The sequence below is a fragment of the Brassica napus genome, chromosome A4, assembly GCF_020379485.1.
Source record: "Brassica napus cultivar Da-Ae chromosome A4, Da-Ae, whole genome shotgun sequence".
NCBI classification, from domain to species: domain Eukaryota; kingdom Viridiplantae; phylum Streptophyta; class Magnoliopsida; order Brassicales; family Brassicaceae; genus Brassica; species Brassica napus.
The window spans coordinates 15,712,405-15,739,484 of record NC_063437.1 but is presented as its reverse complement, the minus strand read 5'-3'; the positions used below and the strand labels follow the sequence as shown (position 1 = coordinate 15,739,484).

Genomic DNA, 27,080 nt, shown 5'->3' with positions numbered 1-27,080 from the left:
TGGTTATTTTTATCTGTAGAATGTAGTTTCTACACTATGTAGAGAACATACAACTAATTCATAAGTAGATTCTACCATATGTAGCATTTCGAGTCGTGTCTTGATTTTGTATTCCTAGATTTTTAGAATTGTTCATACAAGTAGAATTTGCATTCAGAATAAATGTAGCTATATTTGCAATGCGTAGACATCGCATTACTCATATTTAGAATTTTATTTAAAAGTAGATTATTGGTTCGAGAGAAAGTAGAATAAATTATTTAATGTGGAATTCAATTTCTACCATGCCATTTTTCGTAGAAGATGAAATTTCTTTCTGTAGAACATAATGAAAGTTTTCAATTTAACAAGTTTTACAATCCAAGAAAATATCACGGATATCTCATCAATTTTTTTCTATTTTCTATAATTTTTTTTATTCCAAAAACTATTTATTGTATTAAGTTTGAAAAGTATTAAGGATAGTTTTGTCAAAAAGGCGACAAAAATGTTTTTTTACTAGAGGAACAAAAAAAAGCTGGTTTTTTCATTCTATTTCAGAAATTTCCTCTTTATTAAATTGAAAAAACTAAATTAATCTAAACCTTAAACAGTAAACACTAAAGCCTAGATCCTCATTTTATGTTTTTAAAAATAAATACAGTTTGGGTTTAAAATCTATTTATTTATTTATTGATTTATAATATTTATTTATTTTAATATATTTAAATGATTATATATATATATATATATATTTATCTTCGTACCTTTTAATGTATTATTCTTGGAATAAAACTTGTTTTCTGTCCTACATATATCCTACAGAAGAAGGGAAAGTTAAGGGGTGACATAAAGTTCCAGAATCTTTGGACGAAAATGATGAACCCTACAAAAGCTAATAATATCTTTTTGGGAGTCCCGTTCATTTGGGGTTTTATGTTGATGAACGTTGGTTTAGGAAAAAGCCCAACAAGTGAAATCAAAATAGGAATAGTTCTTGATCTCCAAACTCCTTTTTCCAAGATCTGCCTCACTTCCATTAATATGTCGTTGTCTGATTTCTACGAAAATCATTCAAATTACACCACAAGAATTGCGATTCATGTAAGAGATTCCTTGGAAGATGCTGTTCAGGCTTCAGCTGCAGGTTTGTTTCTTTTCTGTCTCTCTTGTTTTGCTTCTCCGCTGTTGCTGTTGAATGAAACCTTAGTACTACCACCTACTTACGAACTAAGGCCAGGTTTTTTTACCAAAAAAAAAAAAACTAAGGCCAGGTTTACGGCCAGAGTTCATTAAACCAATTTCTTAAATGAATTTCAAACTTTATGTTATACGTATTTAGCCATATATGAACGGCTATTCTCAACCTTTTTATCTTCTCACAACCAACTACAAGAATATTCAACAAAAAAGGTTTTCAAACTCCAACTTTGTTTCCTTGGTGGGTGCAAAATATAGCCGATTTAATTTTGTTACTTATTAAAGAAAGTTCTTTGGTAGAATGGAAATAACTAGAAAATGGAGGTTTTCTTTTTCTTACACACATGGACTCACACTGTTCTAATTTTAATCGTATGTGATAAGATAATATCTGTATGAACTTGTTTCTTTGGAAGAGAGATGAAACATTTTGTTGACTATTCAGAAAACGGAACAAATATTATCTCCTGCGGTCTGTATTTAAAGAAAATTGTTGATGGACAATTAATATCTCCATTTTCATTTTATCTTTCAAGTGTTTGGAGTTAGATGGTCCTTCTTCCCCTACCAAAACATCCAAGTAACGGATGGTAGCGATTAGATTATTGGCGTTTAGTAACAATTATTGAAAATGCTTTTTTTTTATCATTTATAAAATTCTAGATTTTTAAAATCATAAGAAAATTCCTTGAATGTGTTTGGTTACATATGGTTATTAAAAAAATCTCTTTGAAATAGACAAAATTAATTTAAAATCATAATACATATAATAAGTAAATTTAAACAATTTAAAAAAATATATATAACCTAAAGTTTCATGATCTAATTAATATTCACTAATTAATTTTCATAATTTATATTTACAAAATATTAAAATTAAAGATTTCTTGATAATTTATTTCTCGATTGCTTTTTTTTTTTGTCACAACTTCCATTCATTCATTAAATTTAGATTGGTGGGGGCAATAACTCAGCCACACCCACCTCTTGATCCAACAACAAAAGGGCGTTCTTTGCTAACAAATCAGCTTCACAATTTTTCTCTCTCGAAATCCAATCAAAAGCAACACAATCAAACTCTTGTGAGAGAATCAGGATGTCTTCCACAATCCCATATAGCTCCAGCGGTGGTGACTTCTCTCTGATTGCACGAATTAATTGGCTTGAGTCTGATTCAAATCGAGCTACCTTGAAGTCTCGCGATATGCAAGCAGTCACCGCTTCCTTGAGGGCTAGGCCTTCCGCGATCAGAGCTGATGGTATGAGCCTCCTGCCTCGTTGATGCAAGGTCTTATGGTCTTGATTCAACACGACTCATCCTAGGCCTGCGAGCTGCGAAGAGGATGACCAAGCTGCATCAGAACGCGCCACATTGGCTGTCTCGAGTGATGGCGGTTTCAGGGGAATTGGTGGTCTCTCTCCTTTCGGTGTTTGAGCCAGCTCCCAATCTCTTGCGGCCACTATTGCTTGTGATAGAGTATCGGCTGGAGCCCCAGCATGATTCTCGAAGACGAATTTGTTGCGAGCTTTCCACAGGGACCACATAATCCATGGAATAAGGGGAGTGGAGATTATTCCCGTTGGGGGAAGGCATTTCTGGGAATGCAAATCGGACCAGTCGGCTCTCAAATCTGTCAATCCGCTAATTCCAAAGCTTCCGGCGAGAGGGGCAAGTTTCCAGACTTCTCTTGCATAAGGGCAGTGGAAAATCAGATGATTGATAGATTCAAGGCTCCCACATCTCTTACAGTTGTGGTCGATATTGATATGCTGGGCTAACAGTCTCTCTCCTACTGGGAGGATGCCTCTCAAACATTTCCAGACAAACATTTTGGTTTTGGGGCCAATCTTTAAGTTCCAGACTGTTTTCTTCCAATCGAATTCCGGAGCAGCTTCATCTTCCAGAATCGCCTCTGTAACTTCCTCCATGGCCGTGAAGTAGCCTGATTTTACCGAGTAGTTACCTGAGAGAGTACCTAGCCATTTCAGAACATCAGGGGCTCCTTTAGTACTAGGTTGGATAGCTAGAATTCGATCTTCTTCAAAGGGAAGGATTGCTTGGATCCTTTCTCTATTCCATTCACCGGTATCAGCGTGAAGAAGGTCTGAGACCCTCCAGTGGGCAGAGGCTTCCGTAGCTGGTCCCATAGGTCTGCACGGTGAGTCCAGCCTCAACCACGGGTCATCCCAGACATTGATATCGGCACCATCTCCTAAAACCCACCCGAGGTTTTTTAGCAGTAGATCTCTTCCCGTTAAAATGCTCTGCCAGCCATGAGAAGCCGCCTTTGGAGCTGAGCAGTTCAATAGGTTCTCATTCAGGCAGTATTTGCCCAGCAAGATTCGACCAAGGAGGCAATCAGGATTCTCAATTAGTCTCCAACTAATTTTAGCTAGATAAGCATCATTGAAGGCCTGCACATCTCTAATACCCAGCCCGCCACTGCATTTCGGTAGAGTCATTTTATCCCAAGCCAGCCAAGCCATTTTCCTTTTCTCTGTATTATCATCCCACCAGAAGCGCGTTAAGGCAGATTGAATGCGCTTACAGAGAGAGACGGGAAGTTTGAAGCAATTCATAGAGTAGGAAGGGATCGGAGAGAGGACACTCTGCAGCATCACCATCTTTCCAGCCGCTGATAGATGCCCGTTAGACCAACTACTGGCTTTCTGTTTTATACGGTCTACTATAGAAGAGAACAGATCTCGCTTTCGACGACCGAAGTGCTCCGGAAGCCCGAGGTATTTTACACCTCCTTCCTTTTGGATTTGCAGTTCACTATGAACAATGCGCTTTAACTCAGCAGGCGTTCTACGAGAGAAGGTGATTTGAGGACTTATCAGTGTTTATAGATTGCCCTGATGCTTCTTCATATCTCTGCAGGATATCCCGGAGAGCGGTGGTTGCTTCCCTGCTCACTTTTAAGAAGAACATTGTGTCGTCGGCGAACAGGAGATGATTGATCCGGGGACACCCCCGTGCTACCCTAATGCCCTGGATACGGCCTTCGGCTTGTGCTTTGTTACAAAGGCCCGAGAGTACTTCGCTACATAGGATAAATATGTAGGGTGAGAGGGGATCGCCTTGGCGAATTCCTCTACTCGGTAAAACCATCCCTCTAGGCGAACCGTTGATGACTGCATGATTAAACCAATCCAATGCTGGTGAAATCCGAGTCTCTCAAGCACTGCCGCGATGAAGTTCCATTCTAGACGATCAAAGGCTTTACTCATGTCGGTCTTGACAGCCATTGCAATTCTTTTTTCAGCCTGAGATGTCTTGAGAGTGTGAAGGACTTCGTGGGTTATGAGGACATTGTCTCCTATTATTCGCCCCGGTACAAAAGCCGCCTGGTTTTCAGATATGATTTTGACGAGCAGGGGCTGTAAGCGCTTTTGGAGGATTTTGGAGTAGACCTTATAGTAGACGTTGCATAGCGCTATAGGTCTGTAATCAGATACACGCTGAGGGGTTGTGATCTTCGGGATCAGGCGGACATGCGTGTGATTGATACCTCGGGGGAGGTTTCCTGTCCTGAATGTTCTCTGGATTTCCTCAACCAAGGCTGGCCCAATCTCTACCCAATGGGCATGGTAGAAGCTAGAGGAGAAGCCATCCGGACCCGGCGCTTTCTCAGTGTTTATAGCGAAGATGGCGTCTTTTATTTCCAAAGCCGATGGGATGGAGATCAGTATCTCATTTTCTTCAGGCGTTACCATTGGCGTGAGAGCATACGCCACTGTCTCGCTCCTTTCACCCGCAACGGAAGTGTAGAGCTTCGTGAAGTAATCCGACACTGTCCTCACTACTCTTCTTCCTTATATACCATGGTACCGTCTTGATCCTCCAGGACCATGAAAGCATTTACTCTTCGTCTGTTTTTTGTAGTGGCGTGGAAGAAGCCTGAATTTCGGTCTCCGAGGCTTAACCATAACAAGCGACTCCGCTGTTTCCAGAACGCTTCTTCCGCTAGGTAAGCATTGTTAAGCTTATCAGAGATCTCTCGGATTAGAACAGTGTCGTTATAGGGACTGGTGAGAGCTGCTTCTAGCTCTCATTTTGACTCCTCTATTAGGATTTTGCTATTTTTCTGCTGGAGTCTATTCCACTCAGATAAAGCTCTTCGGGTACTAGCTAACCTTTCAGCCACGTTAGAATTTGCAGAGTTAAACCAAGTGTCTAGGATCACCTTCTTTGCCTCCTCATTAGAGTTTAATCGCCGATCGTATCGGAAGAGTCCCTTTCTTTTTAGAGCTGACAGGTCTAGGCAGATGACCAGCGGCTTGTGATCGGAGCCCTCGTATTCCAAGTATTGGCAGCGGGCAGTTGGGTAGTTTTCCGCCCAAGAACTATTTGCAACAGCCCTGTCAAGTCTGCAACGCACTAGATGATTTCCTCTTTGGCCTCTCCAAGAGAGGGGGTCGCCTGAATGGTGAAGGTCATAGAGGTCTCCCTCCGAGAAGAAGGTTCTGAGGTCGGAGAAGGAACCTTCTGGTCTATCAGGACCTCCTAATTTTTCGTCACTTCCAAGTAGATCATTGAGGTCTCCGGTTAGGAACCATGGGGCATCTCTAGCCTCGGCGGAAAGTAGTAAATCATTCCAAAGTAGGTTTCTCTGAGTCCTATCGGTACTGCCATACACGAAGGTAGCATAGAATAACTTTCCTTCATATTCAATACTTGTGTCTATTACATCAGCCTTTGAGTTGAGTACAGTGAGTTTTATTTCTTGTTTCCACAGCAGGGCGAGACCCCCAGCACCATGGCCAGTCGGGGGAACCAGATGAGATTCTTCATATCCTAGCTGATTACACTTTCGAAGGACGACGTCATTGGGATTTTTTGGTCTCAATAAGGAAGCAAATATCAGATTGGAAAGTCTTGGTGATTTCCTTGAGACGACGAACTGTCTTGGGATTCCCTAACCCTTGACAGTTCCAGCTCATAATCTTTAAGGAGCGGGATCAGATGGGATCCGAAAATCCATCCGCCTCCTGGAGCTAGCTGGGATCATGTTACAAATGGGTCTATTCTCTGAGCTGGTTGCAGAGGCCCCAATTTGTTTTTTCCCACGGGAAGTTCCTTCTCCAGCTTTGGTTCTCATTGTCTTTGTTGATCTTCTCACTGGTGAAGGTTTGGCTCCTGCCACTTTCCTTACTCTGTTTCCAGAGGCTACCAATGGTTTAGAAGTTGCCAGAGTTTTTTCGGTTACGGTCTTCCGCCCTGGTGGTCGGCCAGGCTTCCTTTTGCTAATGGCTTTGGTGGCATTTAGGTCCCCGCTATTCTGGAGCAGGGGGAGACCCCCAATCTAAGCGTCGCTGGATGCGATTAGCAGTAGGTGATCCTTCAACCCCTGCAATTATAGGACCTGGTGGGGAGGGGCCCAGGCGCAAAGGGGCCGGGATACGATCTTGTTGCTCAGGTAACGCCAGTCTCCGAAGCGCAGAGACTCTCTCCGGAGTTGGGAAGAGGGCTCCGTGATCATTCTTTCAGCACTCTCATTTAGGGACGCTTGGACCATGTGAGCAGCCGTTTTTTTCAATATCACCCTGCTCTTCTGCTTGTCGCATTCGTTCAGTGCGAGCTTCACGTTCCGTCGGGTCTGCAGTTTTAGTGTACTGTAACATCGCATCTCTCACTTCCTCTCTTGCTAGTTGCAGAGCTCTTTTCGGAAGTGAAGGCAATTTTTCTTGTAAGGAATCCCCTTTTCTAAACCAGGGTGGGCTCTTGTTGAACTGGATTCATTAGTGTCTACAGGGGTTTGTGGATTGGCGACCTCTCTGTAGAAGCTGCGGCCTTGTGAGTCAAGGCGTGAATGGTGAGATGTTCTGTCTCTTTGTGATCCATTGTATCTAGCTGCTGGATAATGGGATCGTTCTCTCGCCTGACTAGATCGTCTGTGAGCTTCCTTTTCCTGCCAGACTCTAGGCTGGAGTCTGTTTTCACGTCGGGACTGGACGCATTGAGCTGCGGGCTGGTCGCCGTTCAAATTGGTCTGCTCTCTGGGAAGCAGAGAAATGGAATGAGGCGTTGTCTCTTGGAACTCTCCCGACCAAGTGGCTTGTTTCTTTGACTGAAGATACAGAGACAAGTTTACTAGAATCTTTCTCTCTGCAAACCGCTGAGCTGCTTCTCGCCTTCCTCGCCGTTTCCTCTAAGCAGTCTTTTAAGCTATGATCAAGCCGAAAGCAAGTGGAACAATGATTATCAATCTACAACCTATTATTTTGGAATCAAACATTAATTTCTACAAAAAGTACTTTTCTACTAATTGAAACTAGAACTTCATACAAACTAAAAGTTAAAAAATATATAAATTGGTATTATACACATATTTTAATTTCTAACTATACTGAGATAAATATTTAATATTGTACTATAATAATATAGTTTTTGACGTGCTTATCATTGTAGAATAAAATTATACTAATAGTTTTTTGTTTAACTGCTATTTCATTCATATTCAACTAATCATAAGTATTTCACGTTATATACTGATCATATGAGTGGCATAAAATACTTGAAACTAACCACCAGTTTCGGGAAATTATCACACCCGCATCCGCGTCTTCTACATCTAACCAACCAAAGTTCACTCTCCTTTGATACATATTATATACTAGTATCATGGCCCCATGTTATGCATGAGCATAGTTTGTTTAATGCTTCAATCTGGCATTGGAGCTGAACAAAATATTTAGATGATTCTGAATCAACTTTTAGTTGTAATATAACTATAAATATAGATAAATGTGAATTTTTATGAATACAAATGTAGAGGTAGTGAATGTTGGATGCATTTATGTTCCAACCTGCAGTAGACCACCAATAATAAATCCATAAAAATTCTGAAATTTTAGTAATCTATTTAAATGATGACAAACGATTATACATTAAAAACTAAATGTCTATTTTTAGTATCATCTATATTATTAAAACAGAAACATTGCGTTGGACCTGACTTTTATTTTGTAAGTTTTTAAATAAATGCATCTTCCTACTTTATAGTTAAACCGACATTAATTCACTAATAATACTTTCTTTATACTACTATCATGTTTCCAAACAATATACTCATTTTTTTATACTACTATCCATGTTTCCAAACAACATTATAATTAATCTTGTGTCCAAACATATAAAATATCAGAATTCATATTTTTAATATTTCTAACAATTTTCTTTCAAATGGTTTAGATAGATTATATAATTAAAAAAAAAAAATCAATTAATAAAAAACAACGAAAAGAAATAGAACTTATTTTTACAAGTTTAAATACTAGAAAAATACTTCAATCAATAATAAATTAATTAAATTAACATATTATTTTTATTTATAATTACTAAATAATGGTTATATCATTGATTTAAGTAACATAACAATTCAATAATAGCAATTACATAATATATATAAAAATTTATACATTGTACAATAAATATAATACAAAAACGATTATGAAAAATGTTCAAATATATATGTTATCTAACAAAAATGCTTACACTAATTGTGAACACAAATTTAAACCGATTATAATATAAATTATTAACAAGATAAATTACACAAAACAATTATTAAAAAAATACTTAAGCTATATAAAAGGAGCAATATGATCAAGACATTTTATAGTTGTTAATTATTTTATATCTTTCATTTTTCTCTATCTATCCAAAATTTTGTAAAAACGTCATAATTCATAAATTACAAAATAAGGAACTTTAAAATTTGGATTAAACGGTGAAAAATTATGAAAGTATAACAATTTAAATCAAATTGAATTATATATTGGTCATCCATCAGTTCAATCGGTTAGTCTCAGATTTTAGTGATTTTTTAAATATGAATATTTTACAAATCTAAATCGATTGTCGGATCACCGGATTAACGGTTAGACCGCGGGTTTGGTCGATTCACAAAGCATTGATTTAAATTCAAAATATAATAAATTACAAACAAAATTCTTACAAATTAACAAAATATTTGTTAAGTTATTAGTGAAATTTTTCGTCATAAAATAATCCGCGCTTCGTAAGCACGGGTCAAAATCTAGTGTAAGTTTAAAAATGGCTTAGCTATTGACCAATTTTTTTTTTGAATGAAGTAACCACTGAGCTACAAAAATTAATAGCTTAGCGATTGACCAATTTCAAATCACACACATTTGCCTACTCTTGATTTTTTTTTTAATATGGAATGAATATAACTAAATACACATACTTCATTGTAGTTTCTCTCTTTATACCTATTATTGAACTTCTTTTCTAAAACATAATTGAACTTGTTAACCTCTTTATCTATACATTGATAAACTCTACTCATAATCACAAATAGTTTTGATTTTTTTTCTATTAACATGTTGATCCTTTTCAACAAAGAAAATTAAAGAATGAAATGAAGTAAATATACAAAGAAACTCAGATCCAAAAACTATTTAAAATGGATCAAAGATAAAAGATAAAGCACATAAGAAACCTAGTTTGAGAACAATGTCTAGACTCAGAAAGTAATGATGGATAAACTTACTCATAATATTTTCATTTCTGTGTTTCTTGTGTTGCAAGCAGCTTTGGACCTAATCAAGAACGAGAAAGTGAGCCCATCATCGACCACGAAGCTCTCTGCAAGCCGAGTTCATGATTAGACTGGCCAACAAATCTCAAGTACCTGTCATCACATTCTCGGCAACAAGCCCTCTTTTGACATCTACCAAGACCCCTTACTTCGTCGAGCCCACTCTTAATGACTTATTACAGGTCAGAGCCATTGCGGCCATTGTCAAATCCTTTGAATGGAGAAGTGTTGTCGCAATTTAGTGGACAACGAATTCGGAGAAGGAATCATGCCATACTTGGCTGACGCGCTTTACAAGATGTGCATACTTGTGTAACAATTAGAAGTGTGATCTCACTGGAGGCTAGCAATGATCAGATTACAAAAACCAGCTTTACAAGCTCATGACATGCAGACAAGGGTGTTTGTTGCCCACATGCCACCAAATCTTGGGTTTCGGGTTATTCAGAAGCTAGAGATATTGGGATGATGGGGGAAGGGTATGTATGGATATTTACGATGGAATGACGAATTGGATTGGATCTACCGAGCACGGTAGCAACCTGGAGAATATGCAAGGGGTGTTGGTTTGAGAGCCGTATCCCCAAGTCAAAAGAGCTTGGAAACTTCAGCTTAGATGGGAGAAAATATTTGGGCAGGCTAATGCAAAACCAATGTTTTTTTGCGTTACGGGCGTATGATTCGATAACTGCATTGGGCCACGGCCGTGGAGAAAACGAACACAAAGAACTTACGGTATGATAACCTTATTAGCGCATTCTTAAATAACACGACGGATTTGGGGACCTAGGGGTCTCTCGCTACGCGGTCCAAGTCTTCTAAAGTCTCTGTCGGATGTAGACTTCAACGGTTTAGCAGGAAAATTTAAACCGTTAACATGGAGCTCAGCCATCAACTTTGATATCATCAATTTTATTGGAAAAGAAGAGAGGATTATCGGATCCTGGACACAAGCAATGGACTTGTGAATGAAAATCCAACAAGTGAGAGGTTGGGTCTGTGATATGGCCCGGGAAGTCGACAGTCATTCCGAGAGGATGGGAGATTCCAACGGACGAGCAAGAAAATTTAAAGTAGGTGTTCCACTGAAGAGAGGATTTTTAGGCTTTGTGGATGTAAAGCAAGCTGATCCGAGGAAGGCAACATACCAACAGGTTACTCTCCATAGAAGTCTTTGAAGCTGCTCTTAAAAGGTTGCCTTACTCAGTCACCCCGCTACGTCACTTTCGATACGCCAAATCATAGCTACGACACTCTGGTAGAGCAAGTCCATAATGGGGTTAGTTCTCTTTTTCTTACAAATCCAAAATATAATGTTGTTTGTTCATCCACTTCCATAAAAAAAATGATCTCTACTAATAAGATTACATAGCTCTATCTTTGGATGTGTGTTTTCTAAAAAAATCATTATAAATGAGACAGATGTTCGACGCAGCTGTGGGAGATATAACCATCAGAGCAAATAGGTTTTCTGTTGATTTCCACGTACCATACACAGAGTCTGGTGTATAATGTTGGTACCAATGAAGGACAATGAGAACAATACATGGTTTTTCCTCCTACCATGGAGCTTAGGACTATGGGTCACTACCGCTTGCTTCTTCATATTCATTGGTTTATTGTGTGGATTTTAGAACACAGAGTCAACACCGACTTTCGTGGCCGCCCCTCACACCACCAATCGGCACTAGTTTCTGGTTCTCCTTCTCCACTATTAATTTTGTTTGCCCACCGTAAGTTTACTAAAGCATTCACTGATGATAAACGTTAAAAGTTTATAGACTTGCATGCAATTTAGCAAGGTTTGCGTGATACATATTAAAGCGTGTGCTGTGTGTTATATAGGTGAGAAGGTAGTGAGCAATTAGCAAGGTTTGTGGTGATCGTCTGTTGCTTTGTGGTGCTTGTGCTGACTCAGAGTTACCAGCGAATCACACATCTTTTCCTTACAGTACAACGGCTTAAACCAGAAGTCACCACTGTGAATGAACTTATAGAAAACAGGAGATTGTAGGATACCAAAACGGTTCTTTCGTGCTTGAATTTTTGATAAAGAAAGGATTTCAAGGTTATCAACTCAAGCCTTATAATTCTGCTGAAGAATGCCACAATCTTTTGATTAATGGGACATCGAAAGGAGGTATTGCAGCAGCTTTCGATGAGGTGGCTTACCTTAAAAATTATCATTTCTCAGTATTGCAACAAATATGCAATTGTTGAACCTTCTTTTAAGAGTTCTGGTTTTGGCTTTTAAGTTCCTTTCACTTACCTTTTGCAAAATTACACAATAAGTTTCACTTTAGGTATTTTCATTGCTCGCATAATTTAATTCATGCTCGGTGTAGGTATTCCCCAAGAATTCACCATTGACGGATGATGTCTCTAGGGCTATCTTGGAAGTGATTGAAAACGATGAAATGCAACAAATCGAGAATAAATGGTTCCCAAAAAGAGTAATTGTTATGATCCAACCTTCATTCCTTCACACAACCGGCTTAGCGTCAGTAGCTTTTGGGGTCTATTTCTAATAGTAGGTGTTACTTCGCTCTTGGCTCTTCTCGTCTTTGTGGCTTTTTTCTTTTATGAACATAGGCACACGCTGTATGAGGACTCCGAAATTTCTTTCTGGAGAAAGCTACGATTTGGTTAGAAGCTTTGACGAAAAAGACATAAAATCCCACATGTTCAGGATAGTGCGGTTCATAATGTGAGTTCACCTAGTACTCAATGCACCCCAAGATCTTCCACAATGCAGAACATACCATGGCCACAAAATCCGTCAGAGAAACATGGAGTTTGAGCTAAGAAGAGTGTCTCCCGTTCCGAGTGAAGAATTTTTCCACGCCACAACTAGAACAAGATGAGAAAGAATAGGAAAGCTAATACTGTGAACGGGAGTCAGATGAGAAAGAAAGTATATGCTTGAACGCAGCAAGCAGATTTCCAGGAAGAAAGGTTTAACTGGCGATTCAACACATTTTTAGAAACATACATTTTCAAGCCTGAGATGTCTTGAGAGTGTGAAGGACTTCGTGGGTTATGAGGACATTGTCTCCTATTATTCGCCCCGGTACAAAAGCCGCCGCCTGGTTTCAGATATGATTTTGACGAGCAGGGCTGTAAGCGCTTTTGGAGGATTTTGGAGTAGACCTTATAGTAGACGTTGCATAGCGCTATAGGTCTGTAATCAGATACACGCTGAGGGGTTGTGATCTTCGGGATCAGGCGGACATGCGTGTGATTGATACCTCGGGGAGGTTTCCTTCCTGAATGTTCTCTGGATTTCTCCTCAACCAAGGCTGGCCCAATCTCTACCCAATGGGCATGGTAGAAGCTAGAGGAGAAGCCATCCGGACCCGGCGCTTTCTCAGTGTTTATAGCGAAGATGGCGTCTTTTATTTCCAAAGCCGATGGGATGGAGATCAGTATCTCATTTTCTTCAGGCGTTACCATTGGCGTGAGAGCATACGCCACTGTCTCGCTCCTTTCACCCGCAACCCGCACGGAAGTGTAGAGCTTCGTGAAGTAATCCGACACTGTCCTCACTACTCTTCTTCCTTATATACCATGGTACCGTCTTGATCCTCCAGGACCATGAAAGCATTTACTCTTCGTCTGTTTTTTGTAGTGGCGTGGAAGAAGCCTGAATTTCGGTCTCCGAGGCTTAACCATAACAAGCGACTCCGCTGTTTCCAGAACGCTTCTTCCGCTAGGTAAGCATTGTTAAGCTTATCAGAGATCTCTCGGATTAGAACAGTGTCGTTATAGGGACTGGTGAGAGCTGCTTCTAGCTCTCATTTTGACTCCTCTATTAGGATTTTGCTATTTTTCTGCTGGAGTCTATTCCACTCAGATAAAGCTCTTCGGGTACTAGCTAACCTTTCAGCCACGTTAGAATTTGCAGAGTTAAACCAAGTGTCTAGGATCACCTTCTTTGCCTCCTCATTAGAGTTTAATCGCCGATCGTATCGGAAGAGTCCCTTTCTTTTTAGAGCTGACAGGTCTAGGCAGATGACCAGCGGCTTGTGATCGGAGCCCTCGTATTCCAAGTATTGGCAGCGGGCAGTTGGGTAGTTTTCCGCCCAAGAACTATTTGCAACAGCCCTGTCAAGTCTGCAACGCACTAGATGATTTCCTCTTTGGCCTCTCCAAGAGAGGGGGTCGCCTGAATGGTGAAGGTCATAGAGGTCTCCCTCCGAGAAGAAGGTTCTGAGGTCGGAGAAGGAACCTTCTGGTCTATCAGGACCTCCTAATTTTTCGTCACTTCCAAGTAGATCATTGAGGTCTCCGGTTAGGAACCATGGGGCATCTCTAGCCTCGGCGGAAAGTAGTAAATCATTCCAAAGTAGGTTTCTCTGAGTCCTATCGGTACTGCCATACACGAAGGTAGCATAGAATAACTTTCCTTCATATTCAATACTTGTGTCTATTACATCAGCCTTTGAGTTGAGTACAGTGAGTTTTATTTCTTGTTTCCACAGCAGGGCGAGACCCCCAGCACCATGGCCAGTCGGGGGAACCAGATGAGATTCTTCATATCCTAGCTGATTACACTTTCGAAGGACGACGTCATTGGGATTTTTTGTCTCAATAAGGAAGCAAATATCAGATTGGAAAGTCTTGGTGATTTCCTTGAGACGACGAACTGTCTTGGGATTCCCTAACCCTTGACAGTTCCAGCTCATAATCTTTAAGGAGCGGGATCAGATGGGATCCGAAAATCCATCCGCCTCCTGGAGCTAGCTGGGATCATGTTACAAATGGGTCTATTCTCTGAGCTGGTTGCAGAGGCCCCAATTTGTTTTTTCCCACGGGAAGTTCCTTCTCCAGCTTTGGTTCTCATTGTCTTTGTTGATCTTCTCACTGGTGAAGGTTTGGCTCCTGCCACTTTCCTTACTCTGTTTCCAGAGGCTACCAATGGTTTAGAAGTTGCCAGAGTTTTTTCGGTTACGGTCTTCCGCCCTGGTGGTCGGCCAGGCTTCCTTTTGCTAATGGCTTTGGTGGCATTTAGGTCCCCGCTATTCTGGAGAGCAGGGGGAGACCCCAATCTAAGCGTCGCTGGGATGCGATTAGCAGTAGGTGATCCTTCAACCCCTGCAATTATAGGACCTGGTGGGGAGGGGCCCAGGCGCAAAGGGGCCGGGATACGATCTTGTTGCTCAGGTAACGCCAGTCTCCGAAGCGCAGAGACTCTCTCCGGAGTTGGGGAAGAGGGCTCCGTGATCATTCTTTCAGCACTCTCATTTAGGGACGCTTGGACCATGTGAGCAGCCGTTTTTTCAATATCACCCTGCTCTTCTGCTTGTCGCATTCGTTCAGTGCGAGCTTCACGTTCCGTCGGGTCTGCAGTTTTAGTGTACTGTAACATCGCATCTCTCACTTCCTCTCTTGCTAGTTGCAGAGCTTCTTTCGGAAGTGAAGGCAATTTTTCTTGTAAGGGAATCCCCTTTTCTAAAATTCCAGGGTGGGCTCTTGTTGAACTGGATTCATTAGTGTCTACAGGGGTTTGTGGATTGGCGACCTCTCTGTAGAAGCTGCGGCCTTGTGAGTCAAGGCGTGAATGGTGAGATGTTCTGTCTCTTTGTGATCCATTGTATCTAGCTGCTGGATAATGGGATCGTTCTCTCGCCTGACTAGATCGTCTGTGAGCTTCCTTTTCCTGCCAGACTCTAGGCTGGAGTCTGTTTTCACGTCGGGACTGGGACGCATTGAAGCTGCGGGCTGGTCGCCGTTCAAATTGGTCTGCTCTCTGGGAAGCAGAGAAATGGAATGAGGCGTTGTCTCTTGGAACTCTTCCGACCAAGTGGCTTGTTTCTTTGACTGAAGATACAGAGACAAGTTTACTAGAATCTTTCTCCTGCAAACCGCTTAGAGCTCTCTTCCTCGCCTTTTCCTCTAAGCAGTCTTTTAAGCTATGATCAAGCCGAAAGCAAGTGGAACAATGATTATCAATTCTACAACCTATTATTTTGGAATCAAACATTAATTTCTACAAAAAGTACTTTTTCTAAATTGAAACTAGAACATTCATACAAACTAAAAGTTAAAAAATATATAAATTGGTATTATACACATTATTTTAATTTCTAACTATACTGAGATAAATATTTAATATTGTACTATAATAATATAGTTTTTGACGTGCTTATCATTGTAGAATAAAATTATACTAATAGTTTTTTGTTTAACTGCTATTTCATTCAATATTCAACTAATCATAAGTATTTCAACGTTATACTGATCATATGAGTGGCATAATAATACTTGAAACTAAAACCACCAGTTTCGGGAAATTATCACACCCGCATCCGCGTCTTCTACATCTAACCAACCAAAGTTCACTCTCCTTTGATACATATTATATACTAGTATCATGGCCCCATGTTATGCATGAGCATAGTTTGTTTAATGCTTCAATCTGGCATTGGAGCTGAACAAAAATATTTAGATGATTCTGAATCAACTTTTAGTTGTAATATAAACTATAAAATATAGATAAATGTGAATTTTTATGAATACAAATGTAGAGGTAGTGAATGTTGGATGCATTTATGTTCCAACCTGCAGTAGACCACCAATAATAAATCCATAAAAATTCTGAAATTTTATGTAATCTATTTAAATGATGACAAACGATTATACATTAAAAAACGTAAATGTCTATTTTTAGTATCATCTATATTATTAAAACAGAAACATTGCGTTGGACCTGACTTTTATTTTGTAAGTTTTTAAATAAATGCATCTTCCTACTTTATAGTTAAACCGACATTAAATTCACTAATAATACTTTCTTTATACTACTATCAATGTTTCCAAACAATATACTCATTTTTTTATACTACTATCCATGTTTCCAAACAACATTATAATTAATCTTGTGTCCAAACAATATAAAATATCAGAATTCATATTTTTAATATTTCTAACAATTTTCTTTCAAATGGTTTAGATAGATTATATAATTAAAAAATCAAATAATTAATAAAACAACGAAAATAAATAGAACTTATTTTTACAAGTTTAAATACTAGAAAAATACTTCAATCAATAATAAATTAATTAAATTAACATATTATTTTATTTATAATTACTAAATAATGGTTATATCATTGATTTAAGTAACATAACAATTCAATAATAGCAATTACATAATATATATATAAAAACATTATACATTGTACAATAAATATAATAACAAAAACGATTATGAAAAATGTTCAAAATATATATGTTATCTAAAAAAAATGCTTAACACTAATTGTGAACAACAAATTTAAACCGATTATAATATAAATTATTAACAAGATAAATTACACAAAACAATTATTAAAAAAATACTTAAGCTATATAAAAAGGAGCAATATGATCAAGACATATTTATAGTTGTTAATTATTTTATATCTTTCATTTTTCTCTATCAAAATTTTGTAAAAACGTCATAATTTCATAAAATTACAAAATAAGGAACTTTAAAATTTGGATTAAACGGTGAAAAATTATGAAAGTATAACAATTTAAATCAAATTGAATTATATATTGGTCATCCATCAGTTCAATCGGTTAGTCTCAGATTTTAGTGATTTTTTAAATATGAATATTTTTACAAATCTAAATCGAATTGTCGGATCACCGGATTAACCGGTTAGACCGCGGGTTTGGGTCGAATTCAAAAGCATTGATTTAAATTCAAAAATATTATAAATACACAAAATTCTTACAAATTAACAAAATATTTGTTAAGTTATTAGTGAAATTTTTCGTCATAAAATAATCCGCGCTTCGTAAGCACGGGTCAAAATCTAGTGTAAGTTTAAAATGGCTTAGCTATTGACCAATTTTTTTTTTGAATGAAGTATAACCAACTGAGCTACAAAAAATTAATAGCTTAGCGATTGACCAATTTCAAATCACACACATTTGCCTACTCTTGATTTTTTTTTAATATGGAATGAAATATAACTAAATACACATACTTCATTGTAGTTACTCTCTTTATACCTATTATTGAACTTCTTTTCTAAAACATAATTGAACTTGTTAACCTCTTTATCTATACATTGATAAACTCTACTCATAATCACAAAATAGTTTTGATTTTTTTTCTATTAACATGTTGATCCTTTTCAACAAAGAAAAATTAAAGAATGAAATGAAGTAAATATACAAAGAAACTCAGATACCAAAAACTATTTAAAATGGATCAAAGATAAAAGATAAAGCACATAAGAAACCTAGTTTGAGAACAATGTCTAGACTCAGAAAGTTAATGATGGATAACTTACTCATAATATTTTCATTTCTGTGTTTCTTGTGTTGCAAGCAGCTTTGGACCTAATCAAGAACGAGAAAGTGAGCGCCATCATCGGACCACGAAGCTCTCTGCAAGCCGAGTTCATGATTAGACTGGCCAACAAATCTCAAGTACCTGTCATCACATTCTCGGCAACAAGCCCTCTTTTGACATCTACCAAGACCCCTTACTTCGTCCGAGCCACTCTTAATGACTTATTACAGGTCAGAGCCATTGCGGCCATTGTCAAATCCTTTGAATGGAGAAGTGTTGTCGCAATTTATGTGGACAACGAATTCGGAGAAGGAATCATGCCATACTTGGCTGACGCTTTACAAGATGTGCATACTTGTGTAACAATTAGAAGTGTGATCTCACTGGAGGCTAGCAATGATCAGATTACAAACCAGCTTTACAAGCTCATGACCATGCAGACAAGGGTGTTTGTTGCCCACATGCCACCAAATCTTGGGTTTCGGGTTATTCAGAAAGCTAGAGATATTGGGATGATGGGGGAAGGGTATGTATGGATATTTACAGATGGAATGACGAATTGGATTGGATCTACCGAGCACGGTAGCAACCTGGAGAATATGCAAGGGGTGTTGGGTTTGAGAAGCCGTATCCCCAAGTCAAAAGAGCTTGGAAACTTCAGCTTGAGATGGGAGAAAATATTTGGGCAGGCTAATGCAAAACCAAATGTTTTTGCGTTACGGGCGTATGATTCGATAACTGCATTGGCCACGGCCGTGGAGAAAACGAACACAAAGAACTTACGGTATGATAACCTTATTAGCGCATTCTTAAATAACACGACGGATTTGGGGACACTAGGGGTCTCTCGCTACGGTCCAAGTCTTCTAAAGTCTCTGTCGGATGTAGACTTCAACGGTTTAGCAGGAAAATTTAAACTCGTTAACATGGAGCTCGAGCCATCAACTTTTGATATCATCAATTTTATTGGAAAAGAAGAGAGGATTATCGGATCCTGGACACAAAGCAATGGACTTGTGAATGAAAATCCAACAAGTGAGAGGTTGGGTCCTGTGATATGGCCCGGGAAGTCGACAGTCATTCCGAGAGGATGGGAGATTCCAACGGACGGCAAGAAAAGATTTAAAGTAGGTGTTCCACTGAAGAGAGGATTTTTAGGCTTTGTGGATGTAAAGCAAGCTGATCCGAGGAAGGCAACAATACCAACAGGTTACTCCATAGAAGTCTTTGAAGCTGCTCTTAAAAGGTTGCCTTACTCAGTCATCCACCGCTACGTCACTTTCGATACGCCAAATCATAGCTACGACACTCTGGTAGAGCAAGTCCATAATGGGGTTAGTTCTCTTTTTCTTACAAATCCAAAATATAAATGTTGTTTGTTCATCCACTTCCATATAAAAAAAAATGATCTCTATAATAAGATTACATAGCTCTATCTTTGGATGTGTGTTTTCTAAAAAAATCATTAATAAATGAGACAGATGTTCGACGCAGCTGTGGGAGATATAACCATCAGAGCAAATAGGTTTGTGTCTGTTGATTTCACGTTACCATACACAGAGTCTGGTGTATTTATGTTGGTACCAATGAAGGACAATGAGAACAATACATGGTTTTTCCTCCTACCATGGAGCTTAGGACTATGGGTCACTACCGCTTGCTTCTTCATATTCATTGGGTTTATTGTGTGGATTTTAGAACACAGAGTCAACACCGACTTTCGTGGACCGCCTCACCACCAGATCGGCACTAGTTTCTGGTTCTCCTTCTCCACTATTAATTTTGCCCACCGTAAGTTTACTAAAAGCATTCACTGATGATAAACGTTAAAAGTTTATAGACTTGCATGCAATTTAGCAAGGTTTGCGTGATACATATTAAAGCGTGTGCTGTGTGTATATAGGTGAGAAGGTAGTGAGCAATTTAGCAAGGTTTGTGGTGATCGTCTGGTGCTTTGTGGTGCTTGTGCTGACTCAGAGTTACACAGCGAATCACACATCTTTCCTTACAGTACAACGGCTTAAACCAGAAGTCACCACTGTGAATGAACTTATAGAAAACAAGGAGATTGTAGGATACCAAAACGGTTCTTTCGTGCTTGAATTTTTGATAAAGAAAGGATTTCAAGGTTATCAACTCAAGCCTTATAATTCTGCTGAAGAATGCCACAATCTTTTGATTAATGGGACATCGAAAGGAGGTATTGCAGCAGCTTTCGATGAGGTGGCTTACCTTAAACTTATCATTTCTCAGTATTGCAACAAATATGCAATTGTTGAACCTTCTTTTAAGAGTTCTGGTTTTGGCTTTGTAAGTTCCTTTCACTTTACCTTTTGCAAAATTACACAATAAGTTTCACTTTAGGTATTTTCATTGCTCGCATAATTTAATTTCATGCTCGGTGTAGGTATTCCCCAAGAATTCACCATTGACGGATGATGTCTCTAGGGCTATCTTGGAAGTGATTGAAAACGATGAAATGCAACAAATCGAGAATAAATGGTTCTCCAAAAAGAGTAATTGTTCTGATCCAACCTTCATTCCTTCACACAACCGGCTTAGCGTCAGTAGCTTTTGGGGTCTATTTCTAATAGTAGGTGTTACTTCGCTCTTGGCTCTTCTCGTCTTTGTGGCTTTTTTCTTTTATGAACATAGGCACACGCTGTATGAGGACTCCGAAATTTCTTTCTGGAGAAAGCTAACGATTTTGGTTAGAAGCTTTGACGAAAAAGACATAAAATCCCACATGTTCAAGGATAGTGCGGTTCATAATGTGAGTTCACCTAGTACTCAATGCACCCCAAGATCTTCCACAATGCAGAACATACCATGGCCACAAAATCCGTCAGAGAACATGGAGTTTGAGCTAAGAAGAGTGTCTCCCGTTCCGAGTGAAGAATTTTCCACTCCACAACTAGAACAAGATGAAGATGAGGAAGCTAATACTTTACGGGAAGTAGAATGAGAAAGAAAGTTTGTTGAAGCAAGAGATTCAGGAAGAAGGTTTGAACTGGCGATTCAACACATTTAGAAACATACTATTTTCAACGTATATATAAAAAGCTTTACTTAGATACGGAACCAAGAAGACACAAATGCACAGTGCTGATGTATTGTGATTTTGCATAGTTTTATCTTTGTTATTTCTCATGTATTCATCCATTTAGCTTGCATTTAGGTGTGTTTGGTATCTTTGCATTTGCATTGTGGAACCTTTGGGGCAGGTACTTATGCAAAATGGAGCATTTGGAGAGATGAAGTGAGTAAAATGAAGAATCAAGAGTCGGAGGAGCTCGTAGCGGCCACGTCTAGCGGCCTCAACAAAGGCAGATAAATTCACCTATCCGTGACGGCCATCTCTAGCGGGCACTGCATAGGTCGCTGGAGAAACTCCAAATCAATCCAAGGAAAACTCCATTTAATTCCATGAAAATCCGAGGCACAACAGCCTGATCTAGCGGCCATAACAAGGGCCGCTACGCCCCTCTGCACCTAGCGGCCACCCTAGCTGCCACAACAAAGGCCGCTACGCCCCCTCTGCACTTAGCGGCCACCCTAGCTGCCACAACAAAGGCCGCTACGCCCCCTCTGCACTTAGCGGCCACCCTAGCTGGCTCAACAAAGGCCGCTACGTTCACTTAACCTAAGAAGATTTCGAGTTTTTAGCCTCCTAGTATAAATAGAACTTCTCTTTGTTGAGAAAGAACATCCTTTTATCTATTGTATAACACAAAAAACTTTGGGATCTTTGGAGTTTATGCAATTTAGTATTTCCTTTATTGTGATTATCTCATCTTCAATCTTGATTATGCTTATATATATCATGGGTTTAAGTGTAACTATTGAGTAATTACTCTTTTGGATTCATGGGTTAGTATGATTAAGTGAAGATCTAGAGTGTTTAGAGTTAGATTAATATATTTTCTTGTTTGTTGAGTGTTTTTAATGCTAGTCTATAGTTGACTTCTTTAGATTAGAACTCTAGATATTTCACACCCAGAAAGTGTTCGATGAAATGTCTGAGCCAACTCAATCTTGCTCTTTGCTTGCTTAACCAAAGACATTTGATGTTAGGAAAGCTTAGATAGTTAATAGACATGTTCTTAATGATTGCTTGAATGACACAAACCAAAGATATTTGATGTTTGATCAATGAGTAACTCAGCATTTATCTTGAGAAAGAACTTGTTTAGGATTGTTGTCTAGACTTAAAGAAATACTAGACCTTGACCCCGCACATGTGTGGGTTTTGTTTTTACTTTTTATAGATACATATTTATTTTGTGTAAGTAATATTCTATACTTTTAAAATTTATCGTGCGCCAGTTTTTATTTTTAATTTTTATAAATAAATATTTATTTCGTGTAGGTGATAATCTATATTTTTAAAGTTTATCCATATAAAATAGTTGCTTAATATAACATTTCTAAAAAAAACATTTATAATTTATATTGAGTATTATAAATTATCTTGTAAATCGTTAATCGTATCACTTACATTTTTAGAATATGACCCGTATATCCGCACAAATTTTTTTATTTTTTATGGATCAAAATTTTATGATAAGATATAATAAGTTTATTTTATATACTATTTAAAATCTGGTGTTATATACTTTATACTATTAAACATATTTAATATATTAAATTTACATTGGCTTATTATTTATTATAGAATATACATAAAATAATAAAGGCATGATATTAGCCCCAATATTTTTGGATTTAATTTTTAGAATATTTTGTTTATTATGATTGTTTTGAAACCTACGAATAGGGAAAGTGAAGATTTTATTCTCTTGTTGCCGAAATCTTTGTAAGTGTTATAATTATTTAAGGAAATTATGTAAAAATTAGAAAAGATAAGCATTACCTAATGATAGGTTTATTTAATTCTCAATGGTATTGGATTGTAAATATTTTCTAAGTTGAAGGGTAAGTCTAATTTTTACTTTTATTATAATAATATAGATGATTTATATGTCCATATTGTTTTTACAATCCTCTTGAAGCGAATCAATATTGACTTTATCATTATTATTGATATTTTTTATCACGAAAATGCCTTTATTATTTATATTGATTGATGAAAATAACCAAATGTTTTTATTATTGATTGATAAAAATATAATTAAAAAAAATTTGAATAAGAAAACTAATTAAGAGTAAATTGATAATATGCTTCAAATATCAAATTTTTGTTTCCACGTTTTAGATTTTAGATTCCAAACTACTTTTGGCACAGCAATTTGGATTTCCAAAATCTTCTACTTCATGATGTAACTTGTTATTTTGCATCCGTACCAAAAACTTGGATTTATCTTGATCATCAAGGAGATTGACAAAATGCTGTTTGGTCTTTGAAAATATTTTTTTATTCTGGATCCCTGAAAGATATTTGAAACCATAATAAGATTTTGAAGATATAATTAAAGTAGACATAAAAAATATGTAAAAACCACGTACATGAACACATAAAAAAAAAAAATATGCTCTGAAGATGTTTCATTATGCCACGTGCCTAACTCCTTCAGAAAATAATATGATGATTTGGTTAAAAGAATTCGATGGGGGTGTTGAAATGTGAACTTATCTTGTCTCATATTCAAACCATAATGAAAACTAGATATCAACCCGCACATCTGTGCAGATATATTTATATCTTTAAATTAATATTTAAAATATAAAATATGTTATAAAGATATATATCTAATATCAATTTTATGTATATAATTTTTATTTTGAAAATTTATATATGTTAAAATTTTTTTGATGATATTGTACAAATCATATATTAATGAAGTATTTTTTGTTTATTTATTTAAAATGCAACATCAATATTAATAATTTAATTTTAAACATTAGTTTTAAATGAATTAATAAAAAAAATATTAGCTTCTTTGTTTCAAAATTTTATTCTCGAAATGTTTTTATGTGAATAAATTAAATGATTTTTGTTATATTTTAAAATAATAATTTATTTAATATATTATATTTCAGTTTAATATTTTTCTTTTTACTAAAAATATCAACATAAAATGTTACAACCAATAAAATATTTTTTTTTTATATAAAAATTTAATTTGATAATTTAAAAATAATTTGGATATACTATTTAATTTCAAAATTAGTTACTGGAATATATAAAATATGGTCTATATTAAATATGATAAATAATCAAATGTTAATTACCTAATGACAACATATTTATCGTTTTTTAGAAATGTTATTGTTTAGATGTATATTGTTTTTGTTAGAAAAATATCTTATATGAGTAATTTTATGATGTTTAGTTAAATGTCTAATGAATGGTCTAATATAGACTTGTGTATGGTAGATAAAAAAATATGACTCTATTTTAATAGAGTAGATGTAATACCTTTTCATGAGTTGGCCACGTGTATTGCAATGACTCATAAAACAGGGTGCATGAATCACTTTGGCAATTTTTAATTGTTTTGTCTCTGTGAATAAGTTTTATTTTCGTGAGATTCGTGAGACATGTGATGTTCGTGAGATTCGTGAGACATGCGCTTATATAAGATGTCATCACGAGTTGATATTAGGGTTGTTTTGGTACGATGGTTTACTAATCGATTCAAATGGTTCAAATATATAATAATGTAACCAATTCTATAGTTATAGTAAAAACCGGATACATATATAGGGGTGAAATATTTGTCACATGCTGTTATAATATACATGGGAAGACAAAAAAATAATAAAAAAAGGATGCAGTAATATTTTATAGGTAGATTTTTTTAGGACTACTTCACTTTTAATAGTATAGAAATTAGTGTAAAAAAATGGAAATTCGGCAAAAAAAAACACGAACTTTGCACGAATTGCCAAAATAAACCTGAACTTTTGGACTGGCCAAAAAAATAAAAAAATTGACGTGACGTCGTTTTTGTTTTACATGATCTGAAAATAATAACAAGTAGAACCCTGGATTCGAACTCGGGTTGCTTAGGTGAAATGATAATGTATTTAACCACTCGGCTAAAGGCGTTTTCAATATAGTTCCAAACACATTTAACTTTATTTGGTACTCACTGAATATAAAAAGTTCTCTAAAAACATAAAAGATCTTTAAAATTACAAAATATTGAAAAATAAAGATTTTGTAAAAAGCAAATTGAACTTAGAAATATTTTTTTTCTTTAAATAATCATAACATTTCCAAAAAAATTCATTTTTTAAAATTAAATTAAAAATTGAAAAATAAAGAATTTTTTTATAAACTTAATTTTGAAATTAAAATAATTATTTTTCTTTAAAAAAACAAAAATCTTCCAAAATTTTCAATTTTTTAAAATTAAACTAAAAATTGAAAAAAATAAATAATTTTTTTATAAAATTAATTTTGAAACTAGAATAATTATTTTTCTATTAAAAAAAATCTTCCAAAATTTTCAACTTTTTAAAAAATTTAATTTTTAGCTGATAATTGTAACTTAATTATTTGCATTTTCTTTGATTTTTTAAAAAAATTGGATTTTTTTAAAGAAAATTTTGGAAGATTTTTGATTTTGTAAAGAAAGAAAAAGTTTATTTTTAATTTCAAAATTAAATTTACAAAAAAATAATAATTTTTCAATTTTTTGGAAATTTAAAGATTTTTCAAAAGTTGTTAGAGAATTTTTTGAGTTTATGAGAAATTAGGGTTATGTTTTGTTTTATTTCAATCATCCACGTCTTTTGATCAATAAAAAGAAATTTGTATCTAATCTTTCAAAAAGTCTCACTAGCCCAGTGGCAAAACTCCCCTCTGTTAAGTTGAAGAGTGCGTGGGTTCGAGTCCAACCAACAACAATTTTAAGATTTTGTCTTAAACAAAAGAACTGAATGAAACGACGTCGTTTCACGAAACGGTAGTATTTAACGGTGGGTTAACACAGTTTTAACTGTCGGTTAACGGTTTGTTATTTTGGTCAGTCAATCGTAAGTTTCTTAATAAACTAAAAAAGTCAACGAAAGTTTAGGATTTTATTGACCAGGCTCGAGTACATGCTTATTTTGGCAATTCGTGTAAAGTTCGTGTTTTTTTTGGCCGAATTCCCGTAAAAAAATACATATATAGGGGTAAAATATTTATCACATGCTGTTATAATATACATTAAATTTTGACCTGCACGCCCGTATAGGTGTATTTTTTTTAAAAAAATATGATGCTATTTGTTTTTTATGTCACTATTTAGGATTAGGCAAAAATTTTGAATTCGAAGAACCGAACCGATCCCAATCCGAATAAGTAGTACCAAATTCGAACCGAAATTGATTAAATATCTGAATAATTCAAAATTTTGGTATTTGAAGAACTGAAACATGATCTGATCCGAAGTATTTTGGGTATCCAAAATAGATTTATATACTTATATATATATCAATTATTTTTAGATTTAATATATATAAGAACGTCCAAAATATATATGATACTTTAAGTTCATTTAAATACTTGAAAATATATAAAAATAATCAAACGTAAATATCTAAAATAGTTAAAATATACTCAAAATTCCAAAAATACTTAAATAATTATTAATTCTCTATCTGAATATTTAAACCAAACCAATTTATATGTTAAGTTAGGTACTCTGACATATATTATTCAAATTTATATGTAATATATTCTATTGTTTATAGATTTTTTAAAAAAAATTAAAGCATATAATAAATTTTAAATGTTTTAAAATAATTTAAACTGGTTATCCAAATCCGCACAGAATCCTCAAAGATCTGAACCGAACACGAAATTCCAAATAGACCCGAAAACGAACCCGAACTCCCACCCCTAATCACTATTATATATCCTATATGTGTCATCATAGGTTACAAAAATATATGTCATCATATAATTAATTATATTTTATACGTACCATCAAACAAGTAATCTTATAATTAATGATATTTTATGCGTCCAATCATATAAATAATCACATATATTATATTTTTAAATTTCAATGTGAAATCTAAAAACATAATTTAAGTTGGTGTTTGAAATTGGACTTTGTATTGTATTTTTCTTATATATATTGAAAATA

General features: G+C 36.0%; 1 protein-coding gene across 1 annotated transcript; it reads left to right on the top strand.

Moving 5' to 3' along the window:
* The first annotated feature begins 757 nt into the window (after window positions 1–757).
* Window positions 758–21,186, top strand: LOC106448732 (glutamate receptor 2.7). Its single transcript, XM_048777834.1, has 5 exons — window positions 758–1,126; window positions 18,076–19,370; window positions 19,518–19,827; window positions 19,940–20,346; window positions 20,444–21,186. The coding sequence occupies exons 1-5, from the start codon at window positions 856–858 to the stop codon at window positions 20,999–21,001; spliced, it is 2,841 nt and encodes a 946-aa protein (XP_048633791.1). The 5' UTR covers window positions 758–855; the 3' UTR covers window positions 21,002–21,186.
* Window positions 21,187–27,080: the final 5,894 nt, after the last annotated feature.

Coding starts and splice junctions, on each gene's coding strand:
- LOC106448732 (XM_048777834.1), top strand. CDS start 856: ATGATGAACCCTACAAAAGCTAATAATATCTTTTTGGGAGTCCCGTTC. Junction 1,127..18,075: donor TGTTCAGGCTTCAGCTGCAG/GTTTGTTTCTTT, acceptor TGTTGCAAGCAG/CTTTGGACCTAATCAAGAAC. Junction 20,347..20,443: donor AGAGTTCTGGTTTTGGCTTT/GTAAGTTCCTTT, acceptor TGCTCGGTGTAG/GTATTCCCCAAGAATTCACC.